General features: G+C 37.5%; 1 protein-coding gene across 5 annotated transcripts in view; it reads right to left on the reverse strand.

Annotated features, from left to right (window-relative positions):
- The window catches only part of LOC149262557 (diacylglycerol kinase 1-like), a 79610-nt gene extending 71607 nt beyond the window's left edge, over positions 1–8003 (reverse strand). For 2 of the 5 annotated variants that reach the window (XR_016259168.1, XM_089424906.1), the window contains exons 1-3: positions 7733–8000; positions 7277–7429; positions 5338–7024 (exon numbers count right to left, since the gene is read on the reverse strand). Coding sequence is in view for 4 of the 5 variants with exons in the window: in XM_089424906.1 (XP_089281032.1) it covers positions 5338–6510 (1173 nt within the window). In the remaining variant the exon portion in view is untranslated. Of the gene's footprint in view, positions 1–5337; positions 7144–7276; positions 7430–7732 lie in introns of all 5 variants that reach the window. The other 3 variants (XM_089424912.1, XM_089424913.1, XM_089424907.1) reach the window with 3 other exon arrangements.
- Between the last annotated feature and the right edge of the window lie 13668 nt (positions 8004–21671).

Genomic DNA, 21671 nt, shown 5'->3' on the forward strand with positions numbered 1-21671 from the left:
GGCACTAGTCTTAAATCCTTGGTGATCAATCTTAACTCAACAAATCATCTTTCTTTTCACCTTTTTCTCACCTTTTTTCCTCGTCCCTTTAAGGATAAGGAGGCCTCTCTAGGGCTTGGTGCGAATTCCAATAGACGAGTGTGTTTTCAATTCCATTTGGATAGATCTCTTCTTTAGTGTCTCCTCTAATGGTCCTCACATTTCGATGCAATTCCTACAGTGGGATCTACAAAAATTTGATGCACTGGCCATCACACGAAGTGGGAACCCTAGGAGTTAATCCTTCAACTTGGAGATTTATTTATGCTTGTGCTTTAGTACTTGTTGAAGTATATCATTCATAGCCTTTTCTCTTATCTACCCTGACCTTGGATGAACTCATATATCATCAAATATCTCAACCCTAGGTCTCGTGTAGCCTTCCTTTCAAGGGGTTTTTCTTGGAAAGACCCCCTAGCTTCTCCCAAAGCTCACACTTTCATTGAATGAGCTTCCTTGCCTCACTTTGAAATCCATCCTTGATATATCTATCATAAGTGAGGGATACTGGGACTCCTCTCGTCAGTGAAAATCCGAGAAGAGAAGGGGACTCTGCTGACAGTGGGCCTCTGTCCCAAGGTGTTGTTGTGCCCTCTAGCATTTGCCTCTTTACAAGGCTTGCTAGTTTGTGCACAACAAGTCCCACTGGACTAGGGGTAAAAGTAACCTCCTTGGTAAAGTGAGAGAACAAGTTTACAATCGAGATCAGTCAATCATTTAGATCACCCCTTAATCAATGTTAGAATGCCCAAAACATCAAGTAAATGCACATGATTGCAAGATGGTTAAACTACTTGTTGAATGATGGCCCACCTTCCTTCAAGAGGAATGTTGGATGCAGTGTTATCAAAATTGGACCGAAACCAGTGGAACCGACCGGTCCAACCGTTTTTGGCCCAAAACCGGTCTGAACTGAACCTCCGAACCAAAATAGGTTGGTTCCGTACCGAACCGGTCGGTTCAAGGCCGGTTCCGTGCTATTTGTACCTATGCAGGCCAGCGCAAAAAATGGCATTTTTTATTTTTTCAGTTAGTTGGCCCACTTCTAATTCTCGCCTATGCTAGCTTAATATTCAAGCCTATGGCCCTCAGCCTAATAATCAAGCCTATGGCCTTAGTATTGCCATGCAATTCATGATAATGTTAAATTCTTAAAGTAAAAGGATTTTATCATTTTACTTAAATTTTTAACACTACCATGAAATGACTCAGGATGTTTGAGAGTGGTTCCAACCTCATTAAATTTCATATGGAGAAAGTATAACTTTAAATTTCACTCAAAATCCAGCAGACTTAACTGTTTCTCAGCATTTCAGGATTGGGGGCAGGAGGGGTTGCAACGTTTCCATTGGATTTTGTCATGTACAAGGGTATGGAACTAGTATTTACTTTGATGTTAGTGGCATTTGGTTGTCGAACTCCTCTATCATGACTCTACTAAAAATGTACCCATCACTCAAACAAAATCTTGACATGACATGCTACGTTTTTTCTATCTTATTTTAATGCCTAAATGGTTATATTGATGACAAAGACCGGAATATAGGCAATGATTTTGATGATATGTAGGCGTTTGTTGTAGCATGATTTTTTTTGGATACTAGAGGCCATCTAGATCCTATTTGTTGATATCTTTTCAGTTCAGAGATGGATTGTACTCAATACTATTTTGGTTATGTGCACCTTACATGCTATGTAAATGAGAACTTTTGCATATTTGTGTATAAATGGTTTGGATTCATATGGATGCAAATAAATATATATGTTTTTCTTTAAAATATGAATATTTTATGTGTTTTTGGTAAACCGGTTTTTTTTGGCTTTTTACCAGTTTTGGTCTGGTTCCGACCAGTTCCCAGTCCACAAGGTTTTTCGGTTCTTATAACATTGGCTAGATGGTGAGAAGTGTTTGACAGGTGCAAATGGTGGAGGATCATGTCATAATACATATACTGAGCAATGTAGGGCTACTAGCTAGCTAGCTGTCCAAAGAAGGAGAAAAGTTCTCTTGTGGGGTTACCCACTTTTTGGTGGGTAACGAGTACTTCTCAAGCATTTCATGCTTATACTTTGGAAAATGAGTGGATAGTCTACTCTAATTGTATCCATCTTATGGATAAGGATGCTTCTCTCTTTTCTTCATTAAGTAAAGGTATTGAAGAATATTTGTGTTAGATGATTATGCACTTACTCCTATAGTTGTGGGATTAAATGTGAAAATGTTGTAATCATTGTTATGTATCATGTACCAACTTAGAAAATGCCCTTTCCAGAATGCCATCCACCCTCTCTCATGGAGATTACGGGAGAATAGAAGCCTATCCTACTGGTGGAGTATTCCAAAAACAAATTTGCTTGCGAGGTCCTCAATGGGCTAATCCAGGATGACAGGTACCATAATACCATGTCGTTGATGACATTATTTACTACAAAGACCGGATTTACCTGGTACCGGAGTCTCAACTCAAGGAAAAGATTATGTAGGCGGCACACAGCTCACCCCTAGCAGGGCACCCTAGGTACTTGAAGACCTATAGACAAATCAGGGAGAGGTTCACATGGAAGGGCCTCAAGACAGATGTGTTGAGATTTGTGAGAGAATGCAACGTCTACCAACAAAACAAAGCAGAACATACTCACCCAGCAGGTTTGCTTCAACCGCTTCCCATCCCGGAGCAAAAATGGGAAAGCGTTTCCATGGATTTCATCACAAGATTACCCCAGGTGCAAAGGAAGGACTGTATCTATGTGGTGGTGGGCAGGCTCATGAAGCTTGCACACTTCTTCGCCATACCTTCCAAATATTCAGCGACACAAGTGGCAGAGTTGTTCTTCGAAGAGGTATTCAGATTGCATGGGTTGTCAAAAATCATTGTGAGTGATAAGGATAGCAAGTTCATGGGAGGGTTCTCGACACAACTGGCAAAGTTGTTCTTCGAAGAGGTATTCAGATTGCATGGATTGTCGAAAACCATTGTGAGTGATAAGGATAACCAGTTCATGGGAGGATTCTGGCAAGAGTTGTTCAAACGAGTTGGAACAGAGCTAATGCCTAGTATTAGCTACCACCCACAGACTAATGGAAAAACTGAAATAATCAACAAATGGCTGGAGGACTATCTCGAGAACTATGTATCTGGCCACCAGAAAGCATGGGTAAAGTGGTTACACCTGGGAGAGAACTGTTATAACACCACTTAAAACATGCCAATTGGAATGACACCCTTCAAAGCTTGTATGGGTATGAAGCTCCAACATTTGTGGATCAAGTATTTGGGGATAGCCGTGATCCTCTGGCTAAGGATTAGGTTCAAGAGAGCCAAGACATACTACAAGTCCTAAAAGACAATTTGCAAATAGTCCAAAACCAATAGAAAATCTATGCAGATAGGCATCAGGTAGAGCGTAGCTTTGAGGTTGGGGACCTAGTGTATCTTCGTCTACAACCCTATAGGCAGTTATCACTCAAAACGAAAGGGGCCAAGAAATTGAAACCCAGATACTATGGGCCCTAGAATATCTTAGAAAAAGTAAGTCAGAGGCATTATCAGTTGATTTTAAATTGTGACTTGTGTTGTTTCATATTCTCTTCATATATTGGGGGACGAGTTGGCCTTCTAAAGAGGCCGAGTACTGTCAAAGGAAGGCCGAGTTACCTTCATTCATCCTTGGCTGGCCAAGTAATGTTACAGAGGGTTCACATGCTGCTTGAAGTCTGAAGGGAAAGGGGCCGAGTTCACTTTGGGTGCTGACTGAGTTCATGGGCTGAGAAGCTGAGAGCTACCACTGCCAAGAGAACGAAACTGTCACTGTCAAGGAGGGCCGAGTACCCCTGCTGAAGCTGAGCGTGAGTACCTGAAGTATTTCTGGGCTGAGTTTATCTTTTGCTGGGCCGAGTCTTGCTTAAAGGGCCGAATTCCACCTTGTTACAGAAAGCTAAATCTGTGGAATCTTTGTGGGCCGTGGAGCTAATATTGTGGCCTATTTCAGCATTGAGAGAAGGGGACGAGTGCTGGTTCAGTGGGCTGAATAGACAGCCATTTGTGGGACTGATATTCCAGTGGGAAGGGGTCGATTTCTTAGACATTCCGGAGCTGACATCTGAAGAGTATACTGCTGGAGCTATTCATTTATGTGACTGATATAATAAAGTCAACATTGCTGAAACAAGTCCCAGGTTCCTCTTTCACTGTGCATTTTAATCTCTGTTCATAAGTTGATGAAATGGCTGGGTCTGTTTGAAATCCATCTCTGTGGTGAGCACACATTTGTGCTAATGGTATTTCTGAGTTTAATTTAAAGCATACACAGCTGGGTTGAACTCTTCCTTGACATATATTTGGTACTGCATTTATCTCTCGGAAATAAACCACAAAAAGTGCACCTACAACCATATGTACCTTAACTGTTTGACTACATGACACAATGAAAACCCACACAAAACTCAGAAAACTCAGTGAAAAATGAAAAATCAAAGGTATTCCAATAGGGTATACTACACCTGCTCTTTTAAAATTTTGCACAATAATATGTCAGACCTAGAAAGCTACTTTCAAACAAAATTTTGATTTTAAATTCAGAAGACATCTATGAAATGCCATAACATAAGTTGTACCTGCAGAGAATTTGAAAACACTTTATAGAGCTTCTAGCCAAGCTCCTACTTTCGTTATCCCAAAAACATGTGCATTGCGCAAAAGAGTCATGAAAAAATATTATCAACATGTGCGCATGTTTTAACTTTCAAAAGTAGTAAGAAAAACCAGCTTCAATTTTTAAAATGCTCAAGACAAGAAATAGGGAAGCTTCTCTCTAGTTCTAGCTCGCATAATCTGGAGAAAAAAAAAATCACCAGTAACATTCAAAATATACTTAAGTCAATTGAGTAAATTGAGAATACAAGATTATCAAGGAAAGTGATATTCTTTATGTGACAGAAAACCTTCCTAAAATGACTCTCAGGTTACCAATGTTAACCTAAACACCATATGGCTGACTTCCTAAAGGCTAAACTCAGATTAATAGTATCATAATCTTTTCTATAGATCAAATGAATCAAAGACATAATTGAAAAAACAAAATATTCGGACAGTCAGCCATTAAAGATGGACAACCAAAATCTTTCAATCAGTTTCTTAAGTCAAAATAACGAGAAATAAAATCACTGAACTAAGACCAACAACACTGCTCAGTTTTGATTTGAAAAATAAGGTCCATAAAATATCCATAGCAATCAGAAAATTCAAATATATCATCAATTCTAAACAAGTTATAACATTCATGAAATTGGAAACTCACCTGGATAGGGTTTAGAAGAATATTTAAGCGCCTTGTAAGAGAAAGGCCATGTTGAGCACCGCTCTTTTTGTTGACGAAAACCAAAAGAGGCCTACAATCAGGAGGTAAATTGACTAATTCATATTGCTGTTTCATCTCCTGCAAACCACTGCTGGGCTTTACTGATGCACACTTTGTCTGGCCCTCTTTGACTCCTGCTCCTCTGCTATTTTCATCGTCCTGATATGAATCTCTTCCATTTCCACAATCATTGGTCCTTTTGTCTCCTCCTGTAATTCCATTAAGTTCTTGCTGTGAATCTTTGGTACTGTCTCCACAAATGTCCAATATGCCATTGCTCATAGCATTCTGAAGTGAAGAATCATTCCCTCGTTTACTCTTCCGCCGCCTTTTTCTGATACGGCCCTGAACAGAGGATGCCAATTCATTTGCTCCCTGGGTAATAGAACACAAAAGCCCACCAGTAATAGTCTTATTACCCAAATCTTTAACACACAGTGGTGATATAACAAGCCTTTTGTAAAAACCCAAATCACAAACAACGTCCAATTTTTCCAACATTTTTGTATGACATTCAATATGAACCAGACGTTGACACCACAGACAGCGCCAGATAGGAGAAACCGCCAGATACGAAGCACAGCATGGCTCTTTACAAAAAGTACAGTAATAAGATGTTTCAGGAATGTCCTCTATTTCATTCCATACTTCAGTCCAGTGATGCAGCAGCTGCTGAGAATCAGCCTGCGCAACACATTTACAATCTCTGGATGCAATCTTAGAACAGGACAGATGTGCCGCCACGCCACAAACAATACAGCATTGAATTGAAGAATTCGAAATTGCCACGGGACCAAGGGACTGCGGTGGCAGAAATGACTTCAAACACACACAACAGGTGGAAGGCTGTCCACGATAACCAGACTCTTGGTTCCACGAATGGTGAGCCTCCGGGGTGCTCAACTTTGTTTTTGACTTTCGCGTTGCTCTTGCTGCAGCTTTCATTGACATCCAGCGAAGAGAAATATTTCTTTTCCGTTGTAAAATAACATAGGCAATAGCTACAACCCCCACCAACGCAGTGAGTAGCAACGCCGACACAAATAAACTGGAGTCATAAAAACTTGATCGTGAGAACTCAGGGACTCCGACAAACGCCTTGAAGCTATCCATTCAAAACTTGTTTCGCTTTGCAGTCTCAATGCCTGGATCTAGGCTGAAATCCAAGCAAAATTATCCTATAATATGACGCAATTGGTAATGACATCAAAATGGACATACAGGCTGTAAAGACCTCGATGAAAGAGCCTTTTAGTGCCGGAAATGTGCAAAGAATTAACAAAGGCTAAACAGGGCCTGAGGCCATGGATTCTACAGGGTTAGTCGAAACTCGAGAAACGTCTATAATATATATATTAAGTCACATGTGAACACGGTTTCGCTCCAGAACATGCCTGACCGCTAGATTCTTTTCAAATTAACCAGAAAAAGACTTACGCGCAAAACACACCGCCGGCACACTGCATTTGCATTATGTCGGTCGACGGCTCATACACGGAGTCTCCGGAACGCGGCCGTCTTCTAGGAATATTTCAAATTTCCGGCTTTCAAAAATTTCGGTTGAAAAATTGTTGAATATACTCTATAATTTATGCCGACATCGTTCCCAAAGCCAGTCGAAATATTTCTGCAAGGAAATGCCGAGGATCGACTAATTTAAATTTCAACCAATAATGCAACCAGAAATATTTGAAACATAGCGAAAACCATTAAATGCTTCAGAGTTTTGCTTGAACCCGTCCAAAACTGCAGAAATTGATAAAGATCAAATGTTAACTCTAGAATTGTAGTAGTATTCCGAGATCCATAAATTTTAAGATGTTTTTAACATGGAAAGAATCTCAAGAACGCCTGCCTAAATTTCGCCATTCATACTTACAAAACAAAACGGTACACGCCGTATATGAGATACACGATTCATGCTGAAACTCTCACGGAGATGGACGGATTCGACAGTCTAAAATCTTGACGCTTCAGACTAAATCGCACATGTCTTTCATGTTCTTCAGCCTTAAGTGGCGCTGAGTTGCAGCTAAGACCGGCAAGAAAACAGTAACTATTAAAATATAATAAGTAAAGAAGAATAATCCCCTAATATAGTCGAATTTGCAGCGCATTAAAATATAATAAGTAAAGGAGAATAATCCCCTAATATAGTCGAATTTGCAGCGCAGCTTACTAGACTACCACTTCCAGCCGTAAATTTCGGAGAGATTATTCTTGAGAAGCGGTTGTTTGACAAATGGAACAATTAAACAACGAAGTTTGAATATTTATGTTTTAGATCGTAATCCTATTACATAACATGCAGAGACATGGACATTTCTCACCGTACCTTTGAACTTGAATCATCCCGTCTAAGAGCATTGAAGCCTCGGCGCCTGTGCTAAAGGGATCGCCATGCAGCGAAAACGAGTACGCCTCTCAGGAAACCGTAAGTGTCTCCATTGTAAAGTATAATATCTCGGATTTGCCATCCAGAGATCGAATCCTGCGAATTCAGCTTTTCCAGGACAACTGTGAAATGCCATCCATTAGGTATTTTGACTCCACTAGAGTTACAGGGCCCTTTTCTCCACCGCCGGATTTTGAATTCTTGTTCAAGTCCTTCGGATTTCCATATTCCACGCCATGTATCCATGAGAAATCGGCCGTCCATGTGGAAAGTGAATCTGTCTGGCCCACTCCATGTCTTTTTAAATTCAATTTTGAAATTGCCACGTGGTGATACCATCATTGCCCACTATTGCCACTTGCCACTGGACGTGCTGTTGCGTACGTCGAAAACGAAAAAATAAAACAAACAAGAAGAACACCGCTTTGAGTTTTTGCTTTAAAAAAACAAAACTTTCACAAAGGCAACACAATTTACTATTTCACCGCTTTGAGTTTTTGTTTTCAACAAACGAACTTTCGCAAGGCAACACAATTTACTATTTCTACGTTCCCTTCCCGCCCCTGTAATTTTGCTTTCCCTGGCCCACCACCTCAACCTTGAATTGAATTGATATCCATAATAAATCGAACAAACTTTGTGAGCATTTGTGGACAGCGTGAATAAAGGAATGTGTGGTGAGCATGTGAATGGCCTAAATAAAACTTGGATGAGTGTGTGTAAAATAACCAAGACGCATGCATTTTGTGGACATGGATTATGACGAAACAATAGAGTGGTGTTTTTGTAGGTTTCAAGAGAGATGTTTTGGTTTTGTGTTTGTAGGTTTCAAGAGAGATGTTTTGGTTTTGTCACAGTTTGAGTTGGGGCATAATAAACCCAATTTAGTAATGCATTTGTATGGTTGGATTCAATCACACTAGTTGTTTTCGGTTAATATTGTAGGTGACTCTCGACCAGAATTTATTTGTCTCTTAAAGTTGTGTTTTATAGAGTTATTAGATTTGATGATCTACTAAAGCAATTTTCATGGATGTGGATTCAAATTGTTATATCGTTTAGGGAACGTCAACATCGTGAAAACATTTCACTTGAAATGCACTAGGACCACCCAATCGATTAGAAATGAACCAAGCTAGCTAGCCATGTTTTGAGGCAAATGTGGGGGTCAACCATTTAGAGAAATAGTGAATGAGTAACCAAGTTTGGAATAAAAAGAGGACTTGAAAACTCATTTGGAATGTGCTTAATGGTTGAACAAGTTGAAGATCCATTAGTGTTTGGACAAGCCATTCATGAGATGGATGAATTTGTTCAAACTTAACACTTCATTTTCTTATGGTAGTGTTGCACAAATCTCTTGTGAGATAGAGTAGATCATTTGGTGAAAATGTTGATGCAAGTTATAGCTTTGTTATTTAGGCATTCTAGTGGCAGTGGTTGGTTAGCCCACTATTCATTTTGTGAGTCATTGTCTCTTAAATGTTGCAAAATGAACCTTGGTTGCTCACCATTGTTTCACTTTCAACAAAATCCAGCATCCTAGTTGTTTATCATTGTTTTATGGACTAAGCAATTAAATGGCTTGATTGGATTTTTCTCCCAAAATGAAATGGGTTTCCCAATGGAAATGGTTATGCTCTTGGTTATAGTTGGTTTATGTTTCATGATGTGTGTATGCTTAAGTTCACATCACTACGACAAAACAAACAATTTGCATCAAATTTAGCATCAGATTTTAGTGCATTTTTTTCTCAATTGGGATGAGCAGCCTGGCGCTAAATCTGGCTTTATTGTACAATTTTTAAAGCGTCTTTTTTCGCACCAAATTTTGCATATTTTTTTACGCCAAATTTTGCATCATTTTTTGCACCAAGATTTTCATTTGGTTTTACAACAAGTTTTGCTTCTAGTTTTGTGCCATTTTTTGCATCTATTTTTGCATCATCTTTTGCTTCGTATTTTGTGCCATTCTTTGCTTCTAATTTCGTGTCGTAATTTGTATTGAGTTTTACACCATCTTTTGCATCTAATTTAGTGCATTTTTTTGCATCTAGTTTGTGCCAGTTTTTGCATCTAGTCTTATGCCATTTTTTTCTTCTAATTTTGTACCTATTTTTACATCTATTTTTGCACCTATTTTTCTGCGTTTTTTTGCATCCTATTTTGCACCATATGTTGAATCTGATTTAGTGCCAAATTTTGCATCCATTTTTGCACCATTTTTTGCATCCACTTTTGCTTTTTATTTGTCTCCCTTTTTTGCATCATATTTTGCATCTAATTTTGCATCATTTGTTGCATCCAATTTAGCATCATTTTTAACACCATTTCTTGCATCCAGTTTAGCATCATTTTTAACACCATTTCTTGCATCCAATTGTGCATCCTCTTGAGCATCGAAATGTGCATCCTATGTTGAACTATGTGTTGCGTTCACCTTTGTATCCCATTTTGTGTCTAATGTTATGTTCAATTTTGAGCCATTTTTTCGTCTACTTTTGCATCTGTTTTTGCACCAATTTTTGAATCATTTCTTGCACCTCATTTTGCATCCAATGTTGCATCTCAATTTGTGTCCAAATTTGATCCATTTTTATGCCCATTTTTGTACCATTTTTTCTACTTTTGTGTCTAATTTTGCACAAATTTTTATGTCCTATTTTGCATCATTTTTTGTGTCTAATTTTGCATCATTTTTGGCATCCAAATTGGCATCCTTTTCTCTACCACATTTTGTGTCCACATTTGCATCTAATTTTGCACCTAGATTTTAGTTTGAATTTTCATCTAGTTATGCCTCATTTTTGGCAACCTTGGTTTCACCCTTTTTTAGTCCCATTTTGCATCTTGTTTTGTGTCTTTTCTTACATCATTTTTGCACCAAATTTTGCATCCTAATTTTACGCCATTCTTTGCATCCTCATTTTGGTGTCCATTTTTGCATCCTTGTTTGCGCCCAATTTGGTATCCTTTTGTGTGCCCTATTTTGTTCCCTTCTTTGTGTCTAGTGTTGCACCTTTTTTTAATTCTACTTTAAAACCATTTTTCATGAGTTTGATCCACTACCCAAAAAATACCCAACCCTTCCACAATCATCTCCAGATTTTCCATTCGGCAAGGCAATTGTACCAATCCTACCTTTAGGTTCACTATCAAGGCATCATTAAACAAGCCCTCAACCTTTGGGATCATCAACATGTGTTTGAGACTTTGGAGAGAGAGATCTCCTATAATAACTAGAAAAGGGAATTCAAATAGCTGCACAAAAAACAAAAAACAAAAACAAAAAAAAACACAAAAAAAAAACAACAACAACACCAAACAACTATGACTGTAATCATGGATTTAAACGTTGTAAAAATTTAAAAATATGCTCAACCAATGGATCCGTTGGTGAGAGAAAATGAATACCAATAGAAAAAGTGTCACCAGTGTAAAATCTAAGGGATTGCCACCCTACATGGGTAAATAAAATAATCCATTGTAGAATCAATAAATGTCATAATCATTGAAATTATTTTGGTACTTGTGGATGCATTGTAGAGGCAACACTATTAAATACTACTCTTTATTACCTTCTCCAGAAATTCCAGATCCCTTCTTTGATCTTCATGGAAAACAACTTCCTGGCTAAGTTAATAACTCCCCCAGATTAGAAACAAGACCACCAAATTATTATCAAAACATTATGAGTTCTAAGAATAGTGCATGAATCAAATGTTTACAACCTGAGCTCAGTTTGGGCTTATTCAATGGATGCATAACATGGAGAAGGTTCCTTTTCAATAACCACTCTAGCATTAACAACTCTGCCCATGGAACCTTGCTCTTCATTGACTGAGAAATTAAACCCTGGGTCAAGTCCAGGGAATTTCCTTTCTACACATTAGATTCCCAGGGCTTTGGAAGACATAATTGTATCAGCAAACTAGACCACCAGTTAGAGACCATAATAACCATCAAATAAGTACAACTAAATTTCATCACCTTAATAAACTGTCAAATATTGTAGCTTCAAAAGAAGGGTTACCAAAAATGGAACCTATCAAATTTAATATATGGAATATTACTTCCCTTGCATCCCATTGTCCACCATATTGTTGACATTTTATTAAAAGGGGCACTATAACAGCTTTTCATATTCAAAAAGAGGTTTGGATTCTACCAACCAAACATGATATATGTATAGGTGCACTGACTTTCTAATCCATGCACTATTTAATTTCCTAAATTTATAACCTGTGAAAACACGGAAAGCGATCACCTTAAAGTCATGAAATGTAACTCTGTTTACATAAGAAAATCAGAAAGAGGAAAGTGATTTGCACAACTATATATTCAGTACATAAAGGATAAATGATGAGGTTTCCAATAGAAAAGTAGACTCAGATCTAGATGTGCACAAAGGATATTGCAACAACGTAAAGCCTAATGCGATTCTAAAAGTTTTCGATGATGATATCCTTGCTGCCCCATATTGTAATGATGAAGTAATTGATAGACCAAAGCCAATTTTTGAACTATCACCAAGCAATTTGGATGAATCCATTCTATCCAATTCAACAAGATGCCTCTTCTTCATCTCATTCAATAATGACCATGGTTTTGATGATGAAAAGGATCCTCTTTGTTTCATTTCAAGTTATGATGATACATCATTTGTTCACGATGATGGAAAGGACAGGTTTTTTGAAATGCCTTGTGAGAACACATGTTTTCTTACTGAAAGGATACAAAATGATGACTATGTTTTCTAGGATAATGAGGCCATTGGTAAAAGGAGCATATAATATCAGCCTCTTGATGATGAACTTACTTCATCTTTAAATTTTGTGATGGAGACCTTGAGATTGATTTTCTCAATGAACTTGGTCGTGAATCTAATAAGAAGGATATAAAGCTTGTTGTTAGTAATAGTGGTACAGATGAAGACATTCCTTAGACCAAGTGCACCCTATACCAAATTAGATCTGTATTCAATGGACTGATATTGTTAATTTTGAGGCTCGAATGAAGGCAATAACCAAGTCGGCATACACATTGATAATTGAAAATGAAGGCGTACTAGTTGTCACATTTGTTCTATGATGAACACGTGCACAACTAAATTCTCTTCATCTAGTCATAAAGGGTCTTTTTTTAAATTTATGACAAGGTCATTGACTGATGTGTGAATCCACTAATAAGAAATATGAAGACAATCTTGGCTTAAAGAAATTTAAGAGAGGCACCAAAGAAGAGGCTGATGATGCTTATAAATTCCTCCTTTCTTACAAGAAAATTGCCCTCGATTTCAAGACAACCATCTTCAATCAGGTCTTCAAACTATATAAGGTGGTGAGGTAACCCATAAATCCTCCTTTCTTAAATGGCAATGTAGTCTTCTCTAAACAATCTCCTAGACTAAAGTATGCACTGGGGGATATGTTGTCCATAGTCCTGCATAGTTTTTACAGTGATATCATCCATAAAAACCTAGACAGGCAGCTCTATAACAATCCTTGATATGAAATTGTTTCACTTTCTAATGCCAAAGTTATTTAGTTGAGTAAATCTGGTAGTTTGTAGAGCTAGTTTGGCCAATATGGTTTCTGACCCATTAGAAGAGATGAATTGATACCCTTTTTTCTAACCTTGTGTTATATGTAAGTGTTATGATAGAAATCATAAATGGCATGGTGATCATTGTGATACAGTATGCCTAGTAGAACACCACAACAAGCAATTCAAATGACATCTCACTCTACATTATCAACAAATGGATCAATCGTAAAAGTAATGATGCAGACATAATTGATTCTTGATAGTTTTCCATTTGCTTTCGATAGGCCTTCATCAACTGGAACATGAGTTTCCACACCTGGACTTGTTACTGCAAGCCCAAAATTAGCTTGACATCTTGTATACACGCATCTACAGCATTATGCATAGTAGCTTCTAAGGGTCCTCCCAATAAGAAGCACTTCCATGGACCAAGCTAAGAATCTTCAATTCCCCTGAAAATATGTAGAAAATTATAAGAAAATGACTTAATCAAGTTATAGACTATAGGTATCTTGTGGAGAATTGAAGAGTTTTCATATAATGTTATACCTTAGAAGTTTTGCAAGCCTTTTATCAAGTTCAATTCTCCACTGCCACCATCTACATTTATCCTCGTTACTTGGAACAGAAAAAGAATTAGAGGTTGACAACAGACTTTCCTCAAGTACCATCCCAAACTCTTCAGCAACTACATCCACAACTGTTTTGGATGATCCATGGATCAATTTTTTGACCTCTGAGCTACCATCAATGCCATTTCTTTTTGAATCTTCACAATCGAGATCAATAGTGTATGGACAAGATATTATACTCCCTTGAGCATCATCTTTTGACAACCCTGACATTGTAAAGAAAATATGTTCAATCTCCTTAATATAGATAAGAAATCTAACTAAATCACTTTGCACTGGTTTTGTCATTTGAAAAGTAATATTTAGGAAAATATGGGTTTAGACGATGGAGTCTGGACTAACTAAGAAAATACAAACCTTCAAAATTAGAAAGAATAGGCAACAAAAGAACCACAGGTTGCCCCTTAGAGCCAAATCGCGTGAGAAACATCCATGTTGGAGAAGAATTATTGAATGGAAGATCCCCCTTGAAGAGACACATATTTAGAATCCAATAAACTGACACATATAACTATAGAAAGTGGTATGTTTTTGAAAAAATATATGACAAAGTGTTCAAGATCCTCCACAGTCTCTGGGATAAGTCTGGGCCAGAAAAATAGGAAATGCTTAGATAAACACTCAATACTAAAACCAACATCGAGGTTATTAGAATAATATACAAATGTAATAATCATTAGAAACCTGAGGGCATGTTGCACTCTTGTTATAAATTCCTTCCAATTGTGATGATGTTCCTGCAAAAGACACTAGTTTAGAGCAAAGCTTCACTATCAAAAATTGAATGCAATGGTTGGATGCGACATAGATAATATTATCTTGACTGTAACAAATTAACAACCTTCAATGGAAGATACAAATAAACACTCAAAGCTTTTCACAATATACACAAGCACAATGACTTTCTTGTCCATCATTTCACAAGTCTAGTATCACTTACCTTGGTGCATGTACACTAGAAGAAAAAGGATGTAGAAGAGAAATTACTAGATATACATTAATATTTTGATAATTGTATGTAGATGAGATGAAAAACTTTCACTTTATGGACCATCTTTATGTAGCTTGTTATCACTGAAAATGCTGTTGTCAAAATTTTTTTAGTCTAGCTTAAAGTCAGGGTATTTTCGCAGCGCCTGAATTCTGTTTAGCAGTTTCGCAGCGTCAGAATTCTTTTTAGCAGTTTCGCAGCGCTACCTGTTTGAGTGGTTTCGTAGCGTGCTACGAAACTGGGGATTTGTTCGAGTTTTCAGTGGAGGCCCGAATCCTAGCATGCTTATTGTACAGAGTTCTACTTCCCTCCAGGAATGTTGATGAGAGCAGTGACAGTGTGTTCAAGGAGACACCCTATGATGATGCAGCTATTGTGGGATTGCCATCAAATACATTAAGGGAGTTATCTCTGAATTCTGGCTCATGGGTGATTGTGAAAGATGTACATACTAATGTGGGAGACTTGCAGGAGATTTTGTGTTGAATCCTCCAGACAAAGAATCTATTAAATTCCATAAGTCATAGAGTGTTTGACATTTGGGATTGTCTTTTCACAATCTGTAACCTCTTTCACAAAACAGGGCGCCACAATGGATTGAAAGATTTGAAAAATATTTATGATAAAGTTCATGTTCACACCTTGTTCAAGGATAAAGATAAGGATACTTCGGCGTTTCAATCTGAGGATGATTGATTTTTCTGTCATAGGTGACCTCTAAGGTAGGTAAGTGCCATGCAGGTGTTGATATTGATGCATTGAAGGAATTATTTTTAATCAGTTTGCTGCCAGATAGGAAACTGAAGTATTTTGGCCAGCAATCTCTCCATGTTCTATCAAAATCAAAGGATGCAAATTCACTTTTTCTATTTTGGTATTGGGAAGATTGTCTAAAGCAGAGGTTTGAGCGCTTTGTCGTTGCATTGGAAGATGCTTCCAAAGATGCGCTACCTTTCTTAAAAGACAAAGCCTTGGAACTCTTGAATTCCTTGTTTCTGTTTCACTGCAAAATATGGTACCCAAGGTTGAATGTTTTTCCTATGTATTGTGCTCGGTCTTTTTCCAATGGATACCTTACAATTTGTATAGTCACTGCTGCACAGAAAAGGATATATGGGAACTGAAAGATCTAGGACATCAAACAGCTCAGAGGATTGTTCTGGTTTCTGATCCATTGCATTTTGTGCAAGAAATAAACCAAAATTTTCCAAATTTGGTTTCGTTTTGTCTCGGATGAAGCTTAATCAGTTAATCAAAGATGAAATTATTACCAAGTAGCGCATGGTGCTTCCAGGAAAATCCCTGATAGCAATAAATGGAGATTTAGTAAACATCGAGAGCATTGATCTTTTCTCGTTGATGGGATTGGTTCGTGGAGAATTGTCATTGGCGGACCAAGTAGCAAGGTTAAAGGTTCTTCGAAAGGTTATGAAGATGCTATTATATACACCTGCGCCATCCGAACAGGGTTCTTTTCGTTTAGACTTCCGTTCTATCCACGTACACTATCTGAGCAATCTTAGAACAAAAGCTAATGTAATTTAAAGTGGACATAATGCACTTTTAAACAAGAACCGAAATTTCAGGTCGTTGGTTTGGCACCGACATGAGTCATAATACAGATGGCGATGAAGGAGTTAGGTTTGGCCTTTTGGCTGATCTATATACGTCCACATACTCGGTATCATGCTAAAACGGATCCTCATGACCGTGAATGGTGTTAAGGAGCCCGAGTATTTTGTAAAGCTGGGTTGTATTTTTATGCACATGGAGTAGGATGGCGGAGAGTTCAAGTAGCAGACAACATAGAGCATGATTAGTGGCTTCATGCTAACGGATGAGCGTCTATATGAAGAATTCACTGTTAAGGATCAAATAAATGATGGTCTGCATCATACTAAAAGTCCATTTTTGATTCCCATGATGCAATGACACCGCCTCCATTTTCTCACGGGTTTCTCTATATTTGTTGACATTAAATGAATTCCAGACAAGTTTCGGTAAGCCAAGGAAGAAGTTTGGATCCATGAAGGCCAAGCGATGGCAGTAGCGGCCAAGGCGTTGGCTTACTAGAATACAGAGTATGTAATTGGCTAAACTTGTACATGTCCCCAAAGCTAGAACCATTTCTGCGTGGGAGCAATCCTATTCGCACATTTAAACGGGGTTTTGATTTGGTAGCTTTTGATGAATGTACCCGATTCCTGGCTTTATATGATGCACAAGTATCCAAGGTTTTAATATACAGATTTGATGAATCATTCCGGAATATAGACTGGACAGGTGTTGAAATTATGTTGGAATTGTTTTCTGGGAGTACAAGTATAATATGGATGCAGTGTATTCCTGGGAAAGCAGAATTGCTTCTAGTTGATGACATGAACAGGGTTAGGGTGGTAGAACTTCATCATCAGCCTTTGATGAAACCGAAAAGTCTACAATGTGTTCAGACCGCAAAGAGGAGATTTTCTCATCTTCTTCTCAAGAAACTTCTCAAGCTGTAAGCAAGGCTTCATCAGAATTTGAGCTCAAAGTTTACATGCCAGGTGATGCCATGTCCTTTTTGAAGAACACTTCCTTGGATAAGATCGCTGAAGATGTTGGTGATTTCCAGCCACAGAAGTTTTGGAGTTCAAAGAATTACCAAAGTACAAGTCAAATTCAGAGGGAGATTGTAAATATTCCAAGAACCATGGCTCTCAGAAGACTTGCGCTACATTAGATTACATCTATCACATTTTTGATAACTATGCTGTTAGTTCTGCACTCTGTAGCGGAAGTATTAGGCATCTTACCTTCCATGTTTTGTTGAACTCAAGAAATACGATTGGAGAAGATGATGGACAAAGAAAATGTAAAGAATACTTGCAGCTTCTGATTGAGCAGTTAGAAAAAGAAAAAGGAAAGGATTTTTCAAATCTCGGGATTCAGTTTCAAGTTATCATGTCTGAAAGCTGGGACTCAAATATTGTAGATGTTTTGTTCTCTTCCTATAAAAAGAGGCCTTTGGGAAACTGGATCTGTCAACTTATTTGTCTTGTACCCATCCAAATAGCCCGGGCTGAAAACAATGGACTACATCCTTTGCTTGATGGGCTTCAGATACCTCCCCATCACACTTATGCAGATAGCATATCTCTAGCAAACTTGCTCCGTTTTGGCTTATATGACGCTGTGTTGAGTCAGTGGGATGGTAAAATCATGGTGGTCTCATCAATTGCAGTTGGTTCATCTATTGGAGGTTCATGTTACAGGGAATGCGATTCTGAATCTCAGCATAGCAAAGGTGAAACTGAAGATTGGCAATATCAGCTATTCAATTTTGTGAGAAGTTTAAAGGAAGACTGTAGTTTATTTAAATCACACAGCAGTTTCGTAGCGCGCTACGAAACTGCTGTAGGTGATGATTTTAAAGCGCAGAACAGTTAGTGTGATACTGTGAGCGGGAGTTGTGGAAGAGAGATATCTGTTTATCAATACCATCTACAGCACATTCAAAAACATGGTAGTATTTCATACCTGGGGTTGTTAAAAGATTTGGGAACATGTTGCTACACTTTAGGAGAATGTTGGGAGACAGAAGCCGTGAAAACAGAGCACCTTCCTTGGTTAATTAATGAAGCCATCTACGTGACTGGAATCCAAGGCCAACTCATTTAGTGTACTTTCCTTCAGTCATCTCAACTCAAGCAGCAAAAGGACATGTGTCAAGAGCCAGAATAGCATCATGCTACGAGGAGCAAAGATTGTGGATTTTGATTAAATGAAAACCATTTGTAATTTCAGTTTAATCATTATGTAATTAATAAGTTAGTTATGCACTAGATAGGGATAGTCAATAGCCACCTTCGAGGCTCCCCTCATGCTGGAGGAGGAAGCTCGAGGTGGATAAGTTTGTTTGCCTATAAAGGGATCAGATTAGAATGTAGAAAGGGTGGGACATTATATACAAAAACAGAGTTGTTTTGGGCCATTGTAAGACTTATGACAGTAATAGTAAAACAGTGTTGATTTCTTCTCAAGATTCTCGATGGATTATTGTGTTCAAATGTAATGGTGGTGTTTTATATCATATGTTATTTTACAGCCTTGTTATAGTACAATCACTCAGAATTCATATCCTATGCTCTGACTTCCTGTGTATTTAGCAAGCTGTGGTTTTTATGGAATATGTTTGACATGTAATGCAAAGAGCCTTGACTTCCATGAGATGACTATGTTTTCCTTGTTTACTTAATATATGAGACTCCATAGCCCAATGAGAACCAGTTTGATATGTTTCCAACCAGCTTTGCTTTCATGAATGAATGAAGAGTTAGCCATCTATTGTAGTGAAGGATTTTATCAAGAGTTTGTGAGAGAGCCCTCTCTGATCAAAGAGGCTAATCTTTGGTCTAAAGTTAGGTTGAAAGAGTTACATGAAATCTTGCTTGGTTGCAGCCCTCAGTAGTGATTTTGTGATAACATAGCTAAAGCGAAGTTGTCAACAAAATCATTTGGAAGACCGCCACTCATATAACTCACAATGGTAATCATACAGTAGGCATAAAATATGAACACAGTTAAAATGTGACAACATACTATATTTAAATAAATTATCTCTATGTGCTTATCAATTCCTCCTTTCTTATGAGAAAATTTCCCTCAATTTCAAGACAATCATCTTCAATCAGGTCTTCAGGCTGGAGTGCAGAAGGAATGATACACAGTGCTGGGTGGAAGGAAAGATATGAAGAGGGCAGAGTATTGTTAGGAAGCTAGAAGACTCAATTAGGGTTTGTTTTTTTTCTTAAAACTCCAGAGAAAAAAATTCAAATTGAATGTCAATGAGCTTGGATGAATAAAGGTAGATTTAATCAAGAATTTGTTCGTATTTGAAGTCATCTTTAAATTTTCCTTGAAATTTGTTGAATTGTAATGAAATTGTTCAGCATGGCTTGAAGTTTGGTGAATTTCAAATTTCAACCTTGAAATTCACTGAACCCAGTGAGTATGAGGAGAATATCTTAAATTAGTTATGAGTGAAATTGAGTTAAGTTTCATGATCTTTTTTTACTTTTTTTAAACTCTTAGGTGGCATTTGTTGTTGTTACTATGATATATTGAGTGCATTTACGGTCCATAGCAAGAACTCAACAATCCCTAGCCCACAAAAGAATAGAAAACACCACAACTATACCTAGTTTTCAACTCATTTGGGTGCATAAATACAACCACACAAGCTACTCATAAATGAATTTTATAGTAATTAAAAACAAACTCATAAATTAGCAGCATTACTTGGTTAAATAATATGTCCTGCAAGAACTTTCCAAGGGACATGTCAAAGCTTCCATAATACTTCATACGAGATATCTGGTCCCTCTTACAAATTGTCCCCTTCAAAATATACTGGTGGGATAACGAAACCAAAATGGAAAGGCATGACTTCTGCTTTAGACAATCCATGTTCTTCATAATGAGTACCTTCTTACTTGTGTTCAAATGTGGATTAAATAGAATCAACCTTATTATTAGTTATTCCTTCATTCTTTAACTGCACTATACCAAGTGGTTCCTCTAAGGCCATTTCATAGTGATTATCTCTAGATGCAACCTGAACAGTTGTTATATCAATTGAAATCAAATCTTTAAATTCTTTATCCTTACTACCAAAATAAGAAGTGGCTACCGCATAAGGACTTGTACCTATAAGCTTCCCCTAATGATTTTTTAGAAGAAACCAATAACCCATATATTGAATGACCCAAAGAAAAAAATGGTGGTGAAAACCTCTCACAAGCTAAATACACATCTTTTTGATGCACACCTTCACTAACAATAAATATGTTCCTTTTAGTAGACATGTTGGAATATTTGGTTGTCTTAGAAGTGCCAGTAGCACTTATAGTGGGTTTAGAATCCCCCTTAATTTCATTCAAATAATCACTTGTTAGAAGATAATTGGTCATAATTTTATCATCTTTGTTCTATATTTGGAGTTCTCTTGTGTGCACTTCGCCCATAATAGGAGCCATGGGATCTATTATTCTACAAATAGATGTCTCCAATTGCACTTGTTTGTTTGGCATGCTAACATTTACTGCACAATTGAAGGGAGTTCTAGGAAGGGTGGCCTTTCATCTGCCATGAATGAAGTCTCAAGAGCTAAATGATAAGCTGCAAAAACTGCATACTGAACAAAAAATTTAACTTTCTTTAACTCATCTCCACTTGCATCTTTTAGCAAAATCTGCCAAAACATTATCATTATCAAAATAGAAAAAGAACATGATAAGACATGCAAACAACTAACTCAAATCCTTAAATATACAAAAAGTTTAGTGAAAACTACTAAACTAAGATCCTAAATTATACAAAAATGATCATATTTTTCAGGCCTCATAAAGTAAAGAAAGAATCAATTGCCAAACCCTAGTTTCTACAGAGTGATACTGAAAGAATAGATGATATACCATTTATACATTTTGCATGAATGGTTTAGGAGGATATTGTACACAGATACTAGTGCTAGGATTTTCTCATCTGTACATGCGATCATTCATGTTAACATCTCCACATAACATCAATCCAAGTAGTTGTTCTCAACTTAGGTTAAAAAATGTAAATGAGTGCAAGATTATGGTCATTAAATAGGTATACCAACAAAATATCTTGGATGTCTTGCAATGAACATAAAATTCAAGTGGTGACTGGCTCTTGCTCATAA

Source organism: Pinus tabuliformis, chromosome 6 (genome assembly GCF_031772625.1).
Source record: "Pinus tabuliformis cultivar Carrire ecotype Pingquan chromosome 6, CPIR1, whole genome shotgun sequence".
NCBI lineage: Eukaryota > Viridiplantae > Streptophyta > Pinopsida > Pinales > Pinaceae > Pinus > Pinus tabuliformis.